The sequence below is a fragment of the Falco rusticolus genome, chromosome 7, assembly GCF_015220075.1.
Source record: "Falco rusticolus isolate bFalRus1 chromosome 7, bFalRus1.pri, whole genome shotgun sequence".
NCBI lineage: Eukaryota > Metazoa > Chordata > Aves > Falconiformes > Falconidae > Falco > Falco rusticolus.
In genome coordinates this window covers 62,751,380-62,770,676 of record NC_051193.1, presented here as the reverse complement: position 1 = coordinate 62,770,676, position 19,297 = coordinate 62,751,380, and the positions used below count along the sequence as shown (strand labels likewise).

The window sequence follows — 19,297 nt, the reverse complement described above, 5'->3', positions numbered from 1 at the left end:
GGCTGCACAGTTTTCACTACATCAGCCATTCCCACCAACAGGCACTCCATCTTCTCTTTAACCGTTATCTCCACAGTGCAGCCCGGCTGCACTCTTCTAAACACAATCTTTTGAAAGAAACACCCCTGTACCCAGCAGAGGGTATATCACAAGCAGCTAAGACACAAAACGAAAAGCAAAGCAGGTAACGTACCAGAACAATCAGAAGAGATTCAGAGAGGAAAGAAAAAGATAGACAGCGAGTCTTCTCCCATCTTCTAATTTAAACCATTAGGCTATTGGTAAGCCTTTTTTAACAACCATCAGCTAACAGGATTCAGCAGCACAAGGATGTTTGTGAGAGGCGCTGGTTCAACTCGTACCAGGTGCTGACCCCTTGCAGTGACTACCCAGGTAGGACTGTTGAGAAGGCTCCAGGGGAAATCCAGACCAACTGTAAAAAGGAGCAGCTGCTGAAGGGACACTGATGGAGAGGTCAACCAGTGGGCCAGGAGAATATCACACAGTAAAGTCCTTGAGGCTTGCACAGAAAGAGACAGTTAAAAGATGGTCCTAGTTCCAGGTACACAGAAGGAGTAAAGATGGTTTACAATGAATTGAGTATTTCAGAAGATAGAAAAATCAATGCAGATAACCACTTAATAGTGTTTGGCCTTTACTAGAAAATGAGGTTGCATTAACATATCAAACATAACTTTAGCACTTGTATAAACAAATCATCTTTAACATGCTGTCAGCTTTTCAGCATTTTCTTCAACTTGTACCTATAACATGTTAATACAGCGTTATGGTGCCTGCCACATCTACACAGACTGATGGGTTATTTTTTGACCGTTACTTAACATAATTCTTCTTCACCAAGGCATTCTGAAAGTAAAAGATACAGAGATTACACAAGAGTAAAGAAAAATCTGATGCCACTGGAGAAATAACGTTAGTAGGGACAAAAATGAAATACAGCAAAGCATTAACATGAGCAGAGCAACCCCTTGCCCCCAACCCCTTGGTTGCTGTGCCATTTGTTTCACTGAAGACAACACCTATCCCTGGGGGCCTCATGGAGAAGTGTATTTAGCTCTGTGCTACTCAGGGTGATCGGACTGTTCACGTGCTTTCAAAGAGACCCAAATATTTTGCTACACCTAGGCCCCTTGCTCTCATCTCACTGAACTAGATAGTAATGTCAGGTGCGCTACTCATTCTGTATTTCAGCACAGATTTGACCCAGAGAAAGGGTACTGTGACGCTCCTTGGCTGAGGAAGCAACAGCTAAAGCTGAATATAACAGAAAACCAAAACACTTTCTTAATACAAATGCAGTTTTGGTAGCTAGTTAATCCTGTTACATCTATATCTGCTTTCAATATTACTATACAGCATACAATGTTTTCCGTCATCTTTCATTAAAAGGAATCCAAACTAACCCCTCCTGAACTTATGGCAATATGCTGGGGCAGGGGGGGGGGGAAGTCAACACATTTTATATGCTAGGTAAAAAAAAAAAAAAAAGAATTGATTTGTCTCTGTTAATACACGTATGAGGGTCAAAGTCTGATGAAATAAATATACTAGGACTAAGATTAGGCCAAATTCTGCACAAAGTTCTTTCCTGAATTCTGAATTACATGTGATTGTCTCATCCAATTAGTACGTACAAAAGATAGTATTTTATGAGAACATACATGTTCAGCTAGAGTTCTTGTCGAAACCTGCAATGCTTATAATCTTAAGAATCCCCACTGGCGTATAAATACACAACTCCACTGATACGACTGTTGAAAAAAGGGACAGTGTGTAGGCAGAGAGAGGCACTGCAACGTGCTTGCCCTGCTCTGGCTCTTCCTGCACCTACGCTACTGCCTGAGTGTGGCCAGGCTGGTGACCAAGGTGGATCTGTGCTCTGACCCGATCCCAACCAGTCAGTCTCAGGTGGTCTCCGTGGTTTAATAACAGATCTTGTACATAACCACAGCCTTCCACAAGTAGCTTCATTCTCTTGTTAAATTTAAGGTAATGTATTTTTCTTCAAGTCAGACAAAAATTAAAAGCGAGCGCTTAGTCGCTTATCAGGGGTCACCCAGTGCATAACAACTTGATTGCGTATCAGGGCCTTCACTTTAAATGGCGAGTACTTTATCACATTCTGTGGACTTTTATACATGAAGACCTTGCTGAACTGGGATCTCAATTACTGAAGTAGTGAGAAATAAAAACAACCTAGTTTCTACCAAATAACTTTGGAAAATCATTTATGTCCTCCAAATTACGGGAAAGTAGGAGTCCGTCTGAATGGCAGATGAACTATTTTATGACATGCATTTCTTCCATTATGTATTTTAAACAAAGTGCTCATCAGCAAAGTAAATGACAAATGGTATCTTGATGGAAAACTCACAAATACCATTAAAATATGAGCTTATGGGATACCAAGATCCAACTGCTCCACAGCATAATACTTTCACAGGGATAAACTGCAGACACATGTTGAATTAGTCAACATGTACTCACTGCAACAAACAACTGAAGTACATATAATTATCCTAGACACCAAACATTAAACCTATGAAGAAACATGGCTACTTTTTACTTTTTCACCTGTTCTATTTTTTAAGTCATCACCTGTGGAAACATAAATACAATAAAGAACCATGTGAAGCAAACAAAACCCATCCAACTGATTCTTCTCTTGGTTTTTATTTTGTTCACCTTTTCTTATTTCGTTTATAATGACCTGCACTTCAGAATAGCTCCTAGCTCAAAGACGCTGAAGGGAATACAAGTGTTCTCAGTTCAACAGCCCTTCTTCTCCCCTCTCCCCTCAGTGGTTTTTTTTTTTTTTTTAACAGTCTGCCCCTTGTCCTAAATTCATCACGATTTCTGGAGAGGCAAACATCTTGCACCACTTGGATGCTGCACAACTCTTTCCTTTGCAGACAAAAATAATACCAAAGTCATCCAGTCAAAACACAAACCAACCTTTGGTGTCACTGTGAATTATGTACTTTGAACTGCAGATGTTTGGAAGCACTTATATTTATATAAATAGATTTTTAACCTTTTTCTTCTAAAATAATAATTTTAAAAGAAATAAAGAAATAAATTACTTTCTACATAATAATCACCAGAAGGATTTTTCCATTAAATTATGATTTTGAATTAAGGCTTTCTAACCTCTGAAAGAAAAGACTTTTCTTCAAAGTTCTGGCAAACCATCAACAAATGTGTTTAAATGATTATTTATACAATGCCCAGCAGCTTAGAACTACTGGGATTTCAAGAAAGAGAAGTGCTTTTGTAGAGCTTAGACCTCAGAAACATATGCATCATTAAAAATTTATATTCTATTAGTAAGAGAAACACTTAAATGTAACCCCCTTTTTTTGCAGCACTGCAATGGTGTCTCGCTCCATCAGATGCCACAAAAAGAAACGCATCAAAATACAAATGAAACCTTTTTGTCTTCCTTGTGACTATGAGTCAGTTGGAACCTGCAGCATTAAGGCAGGTAGTATGCTATATACATGGCTTGGGTTTCCTCCGGCCATTCCTTTCCCTTTCTGCTTCTGAACACTTCAAAATGCAGCAAAACAAGCTTTATTTTCATTTGAACAGTTAAAGGAGCTGTAAACTCACAGAAAGACATTCAGAAAAATCAGACCATCAAGTGTAACTGTTTCCACTGTTAACGTTAACAACCCTTAAGCACATGTGCAGCTATTCAACAGCGCTGAGTAGCCCTACGATACTCACCCACCTGACTCCATTCTCTACATATGTATTTTTACACTTCCCTTCAGTGATGACATTTCAAAGCTCAAGACAAGCTTGATCTACTTCTCAAAGAGCTCAGCACACACAGACTTTCCTAATCAATGACACTCATTATAAAAAACGTGCAAGGAGAAGAAGAGAAAGGAAAACGTTTTGTTCTTGAGCTCTACGTGATTCACGGGTCATTCAAGCACGTTCCTCTGCTGGCTGGGCCACCGGACCATGGCTCTGCCAACAGGGGGCTGCTGACAGACTCCTGATCAGCAGGAGGAAACTTCGCCAGAGCTGCTGAAACCACGGAACAGGGTCACCTTCACAGTTCCCTGCATCCACTGCCTGTGAGTTACCCACCTTACCTCACCTCCCATCCACTCTTTACAGTCATTTCAGATCAGAACATAAACGTAGTAACCTGGGGGCAAACGTTTATTCAAGAGGATGTACTGGGTCTGAAATTTAGCAAAAACGCATTTAGCTAATCTAAGAGTGATTTTTTCCTAATTGCCTGTCATATATAAAGAAGTGACTTCTGTTTTACATGGGAGTCACATTATTAATTCACTTTTTTAATTTGATGCCTATAAGTCTAATAAATAATGTATAAACTAAGCATGTAGGCTGATGAGCAGTACGCAAGGTTAGTATGCTTGCTCACACACACTCCCCACTGCAGAGTTGTAGAAACACCAGAAACTGGCACAGTACAATCAACTTCGTATAGTTCACACGTCAGTATGTTATACTCAAAAGAAAATTACCAATACTCCCAAATAATTCAGCAAATGGAAAATATTAATTAAAATTTTATCATAAGAGGGAAATATCATTCAAGAGTTAAAATTCACTTTCAAAAGCAACAACAGAAAATATTAAAAGGTAAATCTTTATTAGCTAAATTCTAAATCACTGACTAAAAGTCTGTAAGTATTGCATATATAAAAATACATATGCATAAAATACAGTACATAAAAGACTAGAATCAGTTTTACTTTCAATGCATGGCAGCAATTTGAGCATACAGATTCAAAAGACAATTTCAGAGTAGAAACTTCTGCATAGACAATAATTCAGAGTAATTAACCTCAATATATTTAAAAACATCTAAAGAATGAAATTATACCAATCACAGAGGTCTTGTAATAAATTTGCCATTAAAATGGCATTATTAGTGTACAACTTAAGGGAGAACCAGGACTGGAATACCATACAGACTACCTGAAATATAATTTCTGCCCTGGTTGAGTAGTAAGTAGTACTGCAAAGAAGGTCCCAAAGAAGCCATTCAGAGCAGCTGGATATTAAAATACTATTCTGATCTCCTTCTACTGAAGAGTCTTAGTATCCATTTTCCAAATCAATGCAGCTCCAGCATACTCATTTACACACTATGCACCCAAAGCCAGTTGCCCAGGACCGTTCTCTAGATGGTTTTAGAATACCTCTAGTGAGGGAGACAATAAAAGGACTATAAAAGACTATGTATTCCTAATAAAAAGGAGGAACTCAAATTTCAGAAAGCCACAAATGTTATTTTTACTAGCTAATTTACTTCTTTATTTCTCCTCTTTTGTTATTGAATGGAGGAAACACAAGTTGTCCCTCCTCAGTTTCTTTAGTCTCTCCCTCCTTCAAACACAGCATCTTTCCTCTTCTCTTTTGCACAGCAGAAGGTACACATACCCTAATTCTCAATTCTCACCTTGTCCTGTGTGAGGTCCATTCCACTCCACTGTCTCATTTTTGTCTGTATTTTTCCTTCATCGGGTTTCCATAAATGTTCTCTTTATTATGCAATTCTCCTCAATAACTCTTTTTTAATTACACAAGAGTTCTGTGATGTTATAATTCTTGATAAACATTGACTAATCACTTTTTCCAACACTTAAATGAAGTTAGTAAATAGGACTTTCTTGATTCACGGGATGAGAAATTAGCACAGAAAGTTTAAGAAGCTTAATTAACTGACAAAATCAAGTCAGAACTGGGATTACTACACCTAAAACCTTTGCTTTACTGACTTGACCAAATGATAGGGAGCTATTGCTTCCCGTGGCCACATATTTTGCTGGCTCCTTAGAAGAGTAGTTGGTTCCATTAAAACCAGATGGCCTGTGGCCAAGAGACAGTGTGTCAAACATCTGACACAACACACCATGACAGATAGTTGACAATTGCTTTTATTTAAAGCCTCACCCCCCATTAATAAACCACAGTGTTGGTACTCAAAAAAAATATATATAGTAAAATGGAGGTAGTGAAGATGTGAAAGGTGTATGGAAAGGAGAAATTTTAGAAAGAAACATTCATGACCTGATCTTCCAACTAGATCTGGAAATTAGGAATTTGATCCTCAGATATATGCAAGGCACACATGCTGACAGAGGTATTTTTTTAGAAAGTGTAACCTTGTTTAATTGAACGTAACCAATATTAGTTAACAAGAAAACAAAATTTGGTAAACAATCTGTCATTCTAATGAGCTGGTTTTCAAATAATCTTCAATGGATTTTCTTAAAATCCATATGCAAACAAGACTATCACCTAAACGTTAAATTGGCATTTACTGCACAAAAGGACCGGACTACTTCTGGTCCATTTTGAAATATCATCACTTACTTAAGAAAACTGTATAATGGATCACTGTACAGACTTCAGATCTCTTTATTGTAATCATGGGATTGCAGCTGTTCCTTGTAGTACACACTCTCTGTTTGTCCTGATAAATACTGTACTCTCAACTGAGCCATCAGTTGCTTAAGTGGCAGTTCTATTTTTTGTTGTGTAACGTGTTCTCTCAAAATGCCTTATGTGTAATAAAAGCCACTTTAAGCTAGAGATTATAACAAACTAAAATAGCCAACTAGGTAGGTGAAAGCACAAAACTCTGCAGATACGTCAGGGACGAGAAACACTTTTTGAATAGTATTTGCTCTTTCTCCATGAAAGCAACATGCATTTTTAGGAAACTTCTTTACTGAAGATCATAACTATCTGAAAGCAATATTAATTGCTTTTTAACAGTCTGGGAATAAGTGTGAAAATGGAGTAACTAATTATAAATATTCAAATGTTATTGTGAAATCAAGTTTCTTCCTCACCAATACAGAGATCTAGGTAATGGCAAATAAATTAAAAATATATTTCAGACACATTTCCAAATTTGCTCATGTGTAAAGAGAAGAGGAATTAAAGTATTTTTTAGAAAATCAAGAAATAAATCAGCTTTGAAAAACATTAAAGTGACTCATATGTAGAAGACAAAGACACTCCAGAAAGAAATGTTTAAGAAAGTAAACAAAAGCTCTGCAAAACTAAGCCGAAAAGAGTTAGAAATTAGGTATTGCTCAGCTTCAGTAATACTGAGAAACATCTGTAGGATTTTGGCACATGAATAAGATTTTTCAAATATTAAGTAGTGGTAGAATCTGAAGATTTTACCTCTGAAATAAAATTTAGTTTTAGCTTCACTGCTGCAGGGATCGATGTGACTAGCTACCAAAATAGATGCCCACTTCTCAAGAGGATGGACCATGCAGCTTTGAATTAACAACGACCAAAAAGCTTTCGGCCGTGTTACTGAAAAGCAGAAATGCTTAAACCTAAAATCAGCTGCCTTAGACATGTGCAATTACCAGCACTGCCCTCATCCAACTCAAAGCTTCCTGGCAATTCCACCACTCATGTAGAGGGCAGGACACCCTAAGCAGAAAAAAATTAAACCCCCCACAAAGATAGAAGAATGTTATGACAACTTCTGAAAGCAAAGTGATGGGCCTGCCTGCCAAAACAAACAAAACGGGTAAAATGCATGACTACTGCTGAGAAGTGTCTGGATACCATAGAAGACAACAAGCATGACACAAAGAGAACGTGTCATGAGACACAGCTGCTGGCTAGCCCTACAGCAGAAAGCAGGCTGATAGGACTGTTTAGCACAGAGGATTAACAAGGATTTTGCTGCTTCTTCTGTGGCTGGCACTGGATGCTTTCATTTTCACAGTGAGATTTTCAGTCTCTAGTTTTGCAGACTGAGCTTCAGTTAAAGTCCTAACATCATGATTATGAATGGGACCACAAGCAATGAAGCTGAAAAAATACTTGCAGATTGAGAAATACTACTTGTCTCAAAGCTACAGAAGATGAAGAAGGTAAACTCAGAGAGGGCTGGTGTTCACTCCTGTCCTGAACACAATCCAGCAGAGCTCTTTCAAGCAAAAAAGAGTGAAATCTATTGTTTCCTAATATTGCTGGGATCTGTAATACAGTCTCTGTCTGAGGTATGAAATTCCTCATCATAATTACAACATGACTTGGAAGGACATCTTACCTGTTGGTGACAAGTCATCTCATGAAACACCTAGGAGTAAAGTGTTCATCGGCATTCTTCCCATACCGAGCTTTACTCTGGTTTTTTTTTTGTTTTATCTAAACTTTGGTAATACTTCTGCAAATAGCAGAGAAAGGTGTTACAGCTAATTAAGAAGTAAGCAACTCAGCACAACTGAAAGATGACCAGGAACTGCAGCAGAAATTTGGTTAAGACACATAGATTTACATGTTTATAGCTGCTAATTCACTAACTAGAGGTAATGTTAAAACTCCACCATCTCTCAAAAGATAGTTATCATCAAGTCTATGTTATGAACAATATAAAATATACATTCAGAAGCATTACTTCTGATTTTCCTCCATCAGTACACTGCACCAATGAAATATCCTGTAGATAGCCACTTGTTGTAGTCTGTAGTTCCGATAACTCCAGAATTGAGAAAAGTTGTCAAAATTTTATGATTCAATACTGTTCTTCATCCACAGTTAAATTTTATTTTGTTATAGCTCGAAGTATGATACTTTTTACATAATCACAGCTTCTTAAAGGCCTTCAAGTATTTATGCATATTTGAACTGTGTCATTTAGAAAAGTATTTTCAACACAAAACTATCAATCAGAATATGACAGTTTGTGCTGACTTGGTGTACACCCACAGCATAGACAACAATAAATTAAAAACACTACTGAAAAGAATGAAAACAAAACATTAACATCAGAAAGTATTAACAAATTCCCTGACAAAAGCATCTTATGGTCACATGTGACCACATGCAATAGGAAAGCCTGTCCTTCATTTGCAATAGAGGGTAATAGAAGCTAAATTTTTCTTGCTCTCAAGCAACTCAGCTTGAAAAATAATTAACAGTGAATAAACAGAACATGGAAAAGAGGGTAAATCCTAGATACCATCGGAAGCATGAAACAGTAAAGCCATACAATAAACAAATGTAGGCATACTTGGTGAACGAGACATAGATAAGTTAATGCTACTGTGAAATCTTTCTTTCATAAAAAGAATATTGATAGATTTTCTTGTTCCACTTTTTTTTTTTTTTTTTTTTTTTTTTTGCTAGGGCCACTACATCCTTTAGACCAGAATATGTAAAATAACTTAATCAAACCTGAGGACTTCCAGGACTTGATTAATGGCTTCACAACTGAAAAAAAGAGTCGCAACGTCCAGACCAAAGCAAGAGGGAAAATTGCTGTTGTGGTAACTGTTACCTGTTCATTTAAAAACAAATAAAAATCTAGAATGAAATTGAAGTAACAAAGATGTTTATTAAGTCCTACATTTCAGTCACAATCACTCTACCATTCTGCTGAAAATGAGTAATCTGCTTATCATCATTACAATAATTTTTTGTTACAGCCTCTGCTGGACCTAAACTTCCTTACCCACCACCTCTTTACCGCCTAACATGCATGTTGAATCACAGGGATGACTGTGGAGGGTATCGCATGCTAGAAGACAGGTCAATATTTCACTTTAGGGACATGGGGGAGAAAAAAAGCAAACTCAACAAAAAGCAGCTCCATTCTTCCTAGCCCCATGTCCCACCATATTCTTAGTCAACTACTGATGCCATGGTAGTGGCATGATCAGCAATATAGCTTGGCTGCTGTTCTCTGAAGACATCTCTACTGCTCAATTAAAGCTATACTTTACATTCTGTGTGTCATTTTTTATTTGTGATCTATGCTACTGGTTCAAAACCTATTTCTCCTTGAAAGAACAAAATTCATTTATGTCTTGCGGACAGATCCAAAATCTTCAACCAGTGGAGTCTACACATAAAAGAGTCTAATAATTTTCAAAGTAAAAAGGCTAAATACAAATGTACTGGAATACTTTCTCCAAGACCAGTGATAGCTTTTAACTCCCTTTAGCCATTTCCTTTATTTTTTTTAATAAATCTGATTCTCCTTCTTGAAGTCATCTCATTTTTATCCTAAATTTCATGTAATACACTAGCAGAACTTTAATGTGATGAATTCTTAAAATACTTTCTTGGATTAAATGTTTTTTTCCCGTTTCTATACTTACAAATAGTGAAGCTTTGAACCCTTCTCTAAAGTTCTCAATGACTCGCAGAAATTTTCACTCAAGAAACACAATTTATATGCTACTTTGCACTGGGGGTGCACTTTGTAATTTCTGTCACCTGTCTCTACTTCTTATGCTTTCTTTTGCCCCATGGAGTGCTATCCGAGAACTGGAACCGGATTCCTTTTTTGATTAAAGCAAACTCAAAGATGCACTCCAGGAATGCACCTAGTGCATTCCGACACAAATGAGTATTCAGTTTGTAGGACTCGACTACAGCTAGTCTAAAGTAAAAGACAACCAAACAAAAACAAATAAAAAAAATTCAACACCCTACCCCACTGAAACGTTAACGTCCACAGATGCTGGGAACTATTTCATACTGCAGATCCATTTCTATTTGTTCACACTACTTACTAATACAGATATAATCAATCGTGGAGTTGCAACTGTGAACATTCAAGAAGTAACAAATGAATAAGGGAAATGAAGACACAGGTCAGACATTAACCTTTTCAGACTCCACATCAAATAGAAGTATAAAACAAAAAAATCTTGTCACCTGTCAAAAGAATTTTTATGCAATGTTATCTGTGTATCCAAAACAACAAAGTATTTTTGCAGAAAGACTTAGAAAGTTGCCTAAGAAAACTAGCTTTTAATAGGAAACACAGATGGATTTTTTTTTTAATTTCTAAGAAAATCAGAGACATTTTATCCAACAGGTAAGCAAACTGGAATCTGATTCAACACTCTGTACCTAATTTGAAACTGTGAAGTGTTAAGTACCATGGAAATCTTACTTTTAGGTACCTCTGAAAGAGTTCTGGCACCTACAGAACTTGTGCATGCACAGTGATCCAGTCTCCTTTTCAGAGGGAATACTATTTGGATTCTGCTTGTATCACATTGGAAATTTCCTCTATGGATTGTTGCTACTGAAACAGGCAATCAATAAGCATACAAAACATTATTCCTCTCTTTCATCCTAGGGTTTTGACATTAAATATTTAAATTAATTCTAGAAATTGGTTTGGAAGTCTAAGCTGTGTGAACCTAGAGCTTAGCACCATGATAGATGAGTCAAATAGCAATTAATCAAACAAGCTTGCATGCAGATTTACTGTCATTTTCAAAGGGGTGAGGAGTTTCTAGGTACTGAGAAGATGAATGTTCGACTGGAAATTCATTAAAGTTTACAATTAAAGACACAAAGCTTGATCATGCCCTCAAATACTATGCAGACATGTATTTTCTGAATTCTGCACAACACACTGTTTGCAGAGGAACAACAGGTGATTTAACAATGCAAACAATGATGTGTCTCAGGGCATCATTCAGCCAAAACCTTATGGCAGTAAAAAGAAGAAATGTAGTATCAATTAAAAATTTGCTTGAGAAGTTCAAAAAGACAAACCGTAATCTCTTCAAGGAAACATTGCATTAACATTTACATATTTACTCATAATTAGCATTCATGGATTAAATACAAAAGTTCAGTATAAGAGCTCCGTAGGCTAATTTCCTTTGGATTCTCCTCTCCCTCCCACTGACCTACTCACTGACCTGCACTCCCAGCTGTGAGAAGCATTAACCCAAAACCTACAAGACCTCCTGCAACCAAAGCCTTGCTAAGGAATAAGCTTCAAAATACTCACTTTCACTAGTGAAACTCTGACTCCAGTGAAATAAAAGGGAGTTTCATGCCTTACTAACAGATAGCTGCCTACCGAGAAATCACAACCTCTGCGACATGAACACAAGAGACCAACACCACGGGCACAGGTGTGTGATGTCCCCAAATCATCTTCTATCATCCTGTCTGAACATCTCACCTCTCCTTAGCTTTCTTAACACCTGGAGAACTGAGAGTTACATACAGTGATCAAAGAGAACAGAGCACCACAATGAAAGATTACACAAATGTTATTCTTTGGGGGAACATTCTACACAAACCAGGAAACCCAACGTAAGGCATCAAGAGGATTCTGTTTGGCCAGTTTCCTCTCTATTTTACTCTTCAATTCCTACTTCAGAAGAAAAAAAAAAAAACACTTTCACACATATTTTGAACGTAGCCAAATATTTAACTGAGTATTCCCCTGGAAAATATTCATGCTCCAGCTAGCACAAATATAACCGAGGTAGAGAGTCAGAGCATACCTAATTGTCTCAGAAAATAAACTATTATAATTTTTCAAGCTAGGTTTGTTTTAAGAAGTAAGCAACCAAGTAGGGAAGAACCTGCCCTTTTATGAGATGCAAAAGATTCTTGATGCTCTCCAGCATCATTCCCAGTAGTTTTACTCCATGTCTCCCAACTACAGCAGTCACTGGCTCTGTTTGGTTCTTTGAAAATTCTGTGACTGCTGAGATTCACTTGGCTTATTCTGAGCAGCAGTGAAAAAAACATGGATTTAACCATGCTTAGTATACCATGGACTTCCTAAAACATGGATTTAGTCAAACTTTCAAAGGATTATTTTTATTTAGGTAGACAAGAAATGAAATTTGACATTATAAAGCATCTTTCCAGTGCAACACAATCAAGTGAAAAACTAAGACTGCTAATCAGACTTGCTCGTGTAACTTGGCTTTTTGTGATCTTTCTGAAGGATCCCTTTTACTCAGCAATAACTCCAAAGAGGAGATGCCTGTGAGGTTTACCTGAGGCCACTGATGTGAATACCAACAGAACCGACAGCCATTTCCTCAACTCCTGTTTCTTTTCTCCCTACATTTGCAATGAAACTTTTAATGTTAAATCTCAAATAATTTTTATAAAATCTATTCTATATTTTATTCCAAATCCCTATTACTTTCTCCTAGGACTTGGACTAACTTTCAGGGCAAAAGGGGCATGTTGCAGACAGCTTATCTCTCTCTGTTTAACCATCCTGCTAGCAAGTAATTTCCTCATGCCCATTCATCTGCTACCTCTGACAGAAAAGCACTGCAAATGAGGGCAACAGGAACCTGCTGTTGCCCGCCCAAAGGAAACCAGCCACAAGAGTGAACCAGCATGGTCCCTGGATCCTCAAGTTACCATAAACCTCCCCTTGACCTTCACTTACCTCCTCATATAAGCCCATGACCAAAATCATCAGTACCCCACAGCAGCTGGCTGGTTCACAAACAACCGTAAATAGTGTCCTACCTTTTCTCTCCCTGTTCCCAAATATCAGTTGTGAAAGGGAAAAGGTAGTAGGGGAAGCATCCTGGCAGAACAGCTAGGGGGGCACTGTCAAATGTGCTCCTGCCAACCAAGAACTTGGCTGGTATCCTTAACCAGTAAGAGTACCAAAGCACAGAGTTTAAAACTGAACTACTAATTCAAATCACTAAAAATAAAATCCCAAACTGTGGTTTGGGTTGCAAAGGATCACCTCTACCCTAAGATAAAAGAATCATGAAGCATTGTAACCTGCCACCTGAGTATTCCCCAATTAAGGACCCAATATCTGTAATTTTTTTTTTCATTTATATATGCTTTTCTTGTTTTTACTCTTCATACAGCTCTTGGGTTTATTACTTCAATAAGACCTGTTCACTCATGTGTGCTGAGAGTGCCTTAATGCTCTGTGAATCACAGAGCTCTACACCTTATTTGGTGTAAAAGGAGGGAAATAGCTTGAGCAGAACGTTAAAAAAAAAGTTGGCAAGAAGCTGGCTTGTTGTAAGCACAGACATTTATCAGTTATTAGTCATTAGTCGAAACTGATAATGATGGGCAGTCAAGCATACTGCTTCTCATCTTTGTTTTAAATGATGATAAAGTGCTGCCTGCTGCCAAACAGTGCCTCAAAATGGAGAAAGGTACTTAAACTTGCTTCAGATGAGCCACTGGGTGCATGCCAATTTTTTACATGAACAGTCATAAGCATGTTCCTGCACAGCAGGATGTGATCAAACTATTCAAAGCTGTAAAACCAGGTTTGCTTGCCAGTTATGTTATTGCTTCAAGATCAGTGTATTACAGATGATACTTTGCCAGCCGTGAAACCACTGTTTTTCCTTAACAACGAGTTAAGTATTTAAAACTTGGTATAGAATTGATGGTTCCCAATTAGGAAAAAATACAAAAATCACAGAATGAAAGTTAGGACTACAAAAATATCGAATGAAGTAGCTCCTGAACTATAAGCCACCTCTTATTTAGCTTTAAAAAAATCACTTCCTTCATGCTGTACCATTTAAAAGGCCCCCTTTCTTCTCTAAACCAGAAGAAAAGTAATTGTCGTGACTTACTCAAGTCCTCAGCTTTAGCTGCCAACACTGTAATCACATTAACATTCCTGTCCATAAGGTGTGATGCGGTTAATAGGTGGTTTTTGAGACATTGCACTATATTGCCTCCTGCTGGAATCCACTTCTTTAAAGTACTTTATGAAGATCACACAATGTGACTATGCCATATGCGATCTTCATTAAGTGTCTGTCTCTAATTGGATGACTCAAGCAAGAAAGATTTTTGAAGAAAGGCAGAACTGTAACACAACAAACTGGACAAATAATTTTTTTCCTTGAATGGGTTAAGACAAAATCAAACATTACAGACAAGAAACCGGTGTTATATTTCTCATGACAGTCAGCATCTTTCTCCATTTTCCTTTCAGAAGATCAGTCATAAAACAGACACAAGATCCCCAGAATAACACAATATCTGTTCACTAACAAACATATCTTAGCAAATACAACCAAACAGTTGAGTTTGTTTTTTTAAGGGGGTTGGTACAGGAGAAGATGGATGTCAATGTTTAGCCACGCTTTAGTTGTTTGGTTTTTATTCACTTGAAAATACATACTAAAAGTAGTATCAAATATTTGAGTTTATACCATTTTATTTGTTTTCACACATACAAAAAGTAGTTTGCATATTTGCTCAGCAATCTAGTGAATGATCTAAGATTACATACACATGCACAGCTCAATACAGCGATAGAAGTGCCTCTATCTGCTTCCTAGTAAGAAGTAACATTCATGTTGTAAATCTCAAAAAATATGTAGAGGTCCTTGTGTGTTATGGCTCAAAAAAAAATTTCATGACCTTTCCAAGACATGGACAGTGCTCTTCATTTTTCTGAAGAATCAAAAAATTTTTCAAGTAAAATTCAAATAGAATAATTGCAACTAGCTAACCATTGTCAAGTATGCTGCAACAGCAGTCCATTTAAATGCAATTTGACAGTATAACTACAAGAAAAAGTATTGAAAATTGCATTTCAAAAACTATTTGAAAGTGATCTGTATTCACCTGGTTATAGGAAACACAGTTTATAAAGTGTCCATTCTCTAGGAATATAACCTTACTTGAAATCAAAGTGATGTGTTCAAGCTGTAAAAGCTAACGAGAAAAATCAGAAATCCTACAAGTAAACCCCCAAAAGCTAGATACTACTTATATTCACTGTGTTTAATTGACAAATGCCAGGCTATTGTGAAGAAAACAATAAAGAAGGATAACAGATAAAGTTTCATTAAGCAGTCAGTCCAAAACCTTATTATAATATAGGCGGTTCTCTGTCATACGGAACTGGTTATAGTGGTCACTTAAATGACATTGCTGTCTCCAGCACCACACAACAGCTTGCAGGAACCGAGCTACGCAGTGTTCACACAATGAGTCACGAAGCATTCAGCTTCCATTGCCCAGCCACCTCTGAACTTCAAAAATGCCTTTTCTAGAGGATAGCCACAGCATGCTCATGGTTTACTCTCTCTCTGCTTTGTCTAAGTCTGTCCTCATCAATCCCCCCCTCATATCTGATGTCACCTCCATCAAAAAGAAAAAGATTTTAACTTGCAGATGTTATGAATGCCTGAGGCGACCTCAGATCTAACTTCCAATAATTTGCATTTGCTATGCTAAGCATATACATCCCCTGAATTATATCTAGTCCCTTTGTGGTCTAATGTAGGAATCCCTCTCCTATTGTTCTTGCTGTTAGCACTGTAATAACTACCGCGATTGCAATGTTAACAAAAGACTACTAATAATTCAAGCACGGTACGAATTCCCAAGGAATCATCAAGTAAGAAACGCAGGTTGAAATGGTAGCTTTAATTCCAAGGACCTGTTTTCTAGATTCAAGAGTTACAGCTGTAAAAGCATCACATATGTGAAAACATAGCACATGATCAATAGAGTTCTATTAAGAATAATTAATTTAAAACAATGGTATAAATTGTAAATGGTATCACAGTAGTACAACTTAATACAAGACATTTAAACTTCCATTTGGCAAGGATTTATTATTTTATTAATTTATTTTTTCAGCTGCACTATCTGCTTAACATTACCTGTGCTTTTTGCTGACAGGCCTAAAGATGGCTTTGCTAGTTGTGCACTTGAGCCACACTTAGCACGCTATATAAAATAATTATCTTTATTAATTTCCAAGCTGATTACTTGGAAAAGATTACCCCTTATACAGGCAGCTTAAAAATCAGTTCAATTAAAATGTATATTAAAATGCCCTACAATGACATTCTTCTGATATTCATAGTTTTATGGTCCAAGTATGCTTGAAAGTCCACTTCAACAAAGCAGCAAAAACTGACAAAACAAAAATAAAAATATCAAAAGATCGTTCTCTTTTGCTGAGAGCTTTATTCTTATAAGCTGCTCATTTTTCAAATGCCTTGTACAAAGAAGACAGAACATAAACTTTTGGCAGGACTACTGGATGTTTCCCAGTAGCAATGGTGCTCATCATTATTATAAAAGCAAAAGAAAGTAGACTGAAAAAATAGTTCTGCCATTAACATCTTCCAACATTAACATCCTTTGCCGTGCATACTGGACAAACACACAAAATATTTTAAGCACCAGGCAGATGGGGCATTCAAGGTTAAAATAGGAGAGAATGCATAAACAGTAACTGTAAAAAAGGGAAAATTATAGGCTGTGCAGAAGGGACTTTTTTACCAGGACACTTCTACAATAAAATATAAATTCAACCAAGATTATCATTAACACTCAAGATCACAAACCTGACTTTAAATGTAATAGAAATTAGTTAGATGTGGGCTAACTTTGGTAACTCACATTAAAAAAGCCTAAATTTTCAATACTGGAAGAGTCAGATGAAATTTCTCATTGGGGATGAATACATAACAGTGTTTCATACAGTCCAAAATCTTGTGTTTTCCCAGGAGGTATATCCCCTTCCTGGACTGCTCCTCCCTACAGGCTGTTCCTATTGAGTTAAATCTAGGTTAAAATCCAGGAAGGAAAACCTGGGGGGGGGGCGGGCAGAAACCAACAGAAAAACTCTTCCATGAGATGGGAAAAGTAAGGAGACTCTTGTCATGGTGAAAAAAGACAATATTGTTCTGTGAAAGTAGGAAATTGCAGGGAATGAATGATCTGAGCAGAAAAAGAACCTCAGGTTCTTTCAAGTCATGTAACAGAAGTGTAAGACTCTGAGAGTCAAGGACCACATGCTGATTTTTATCGCCTGAATAAAGCAACAAAGGGAGGAATTGCTTGCATTGTTGTATGTGTTACTGTATCTTCCTCTAATAGATATTTCTGCCACTTCGAACCCTTTACAAATTCTTAAGTCCCAGTTAGCTGTCATCCAATACATTGTACCAATATAGCACACTGTAAAACTAAGCCTTTAACAGTTTTTAGATTGGACAATACACTGAAAACTATTTTGTTTTAAGAAAGCTAGTGATCAGGTGCAAAAACCACAAAAAAAAAATGCCCTGACAAAACGCACTAATGCCATTTCAATGGGCACTATTACCATGAAGCAGTTGATCATTAATCAGTCATTTACTACAAAGGCTCTCTTTGAGATTTTCAACAGAGAAAAGTAAGCGAAATACTTTCTTCCCCAAAAGTAAAGAAAAAAAACCCAACAAAAAAAAGAAAAAGAAAAAACAAAACAAGAAAAAAAAGAAAAAAAAGAAATTTGGTATTGAGTGATTATACACTTGTAGAGACTTACTTGAGACAAAGCAGCATCCCGTTGTTCTATTACTGCATTCATTTCCTCAGCTATTATTTTCTTTTTACGTTCTTTGGTCCTGTGTATTCGATTCAGAATTATAGCTCCATTCTTCAGTATATCTATCCCTGTGTCTGCATTGTTTATTCTGTTCAGTAATTCCTGTAATGTCTACCAACAGCATTATATGTTAGTCAGACATGAAGTTTTAATATATTTTATTTAATATAGGGTTTTAATTAATAGGCACATGTGAATTGTAAATTGACTGAGTGAAGTTATTGAATTTTCATATTGCAGCAAAGATGTACATTATTAGTGTGTCAATTCTTCTTTTTCCCACATCTTAGTTCTTGAAACCCACTCAATTGAACTTAAGCCTCTAAGATATAAGACTGACATCAAGAAATCTCCTCAGAGAATGGCTTACCATGTCATTTTCTTCAGGGTTAATATTTTCTAGCCTAGAAAAAAGGGACACAGAAAGCCTGATCAGTAGCATTTCCTTAGTGCAGCAAAATGAGTTCGCTTTTTAAATCTTTAGAACCTCAAGTAATTTCATTCTACTAGTCTTTAGAGTCAACCATGACACTGAACATATTAAAGTGCCACCTGCTCGACTCCATCTTTCAATAATGCTCCATATCTTCAGCACTGACTTCAGACTGTTAAGTTATTAATGTTTACTGCTATATATGACTACAAGGATCAATTGTTCATATGTGCTTAGATGAAGAAAGTTCCCCAGCGGTAGAAATGACTGATGCTCTTATTTTATTTATTTCTGGGCTTACAACTTTTACCCGACGGTGTATTTTTGTTGTTTTTACTGCACCCTAAATGAAACGGGACAGGACTTTTGTGGAGATTATTTTTTTAGATTGTAAAGCAATTCTTTTTCCACTTCTCTCTTCCAAAACGAGGAAAAAAACCTAGCTGAAGTTTCCTAAAAATATTTTGATTTTATATCTTGCATAAAATAGCAAGCTAAGCCAATTCTCTGCAAGGCCCTTATTTAATTCTGGAACAATCCCCCCTGCACTTTCCTCCCTTTCTATTTCAACAGAACATATATTGACCTGTCAAATACAAAGATGATACAAGGAATTTAGTCATACAGCACTGAACGCTGGCTGTGTAAAAGCAGTGAGTGATAGCACAAAAACTTAATAAATGGGATAGTAT

General features: G+C 36.9%; 1 protein-coding gene across 13 annotated transcripts in view; it reads right to left on the bottom strand.

Moving 5' to 3' along the window:
* The window catches only part of MIPOL1 (mirror-image polydactyly 1), a 197,276-nt gene that overhangs the window by 104,418 nt on the left and 73,561 nt on the right, over positions 1-19,297 (bottom strand). For all 13 annotated transcript variants that reach the window (XM_037393501.1, XM_037393508.1, XM_037393512.1 and 10 more), the window contains 2 exons: positions 18,543-18,576; positions 18,113-18,283 (listed from right to left, as the gene is read on the bottom strand). In XM_037393501.1, coding sequence (XP_037249398.1) covers positions 18,113-18,283; positions 18,543-18,576 — 205 coding nt within the window. The remainder of the gene's footprint in view (positions 1-18,112; positions 18,284-18,542; positions 18,577-19,297) is intronic.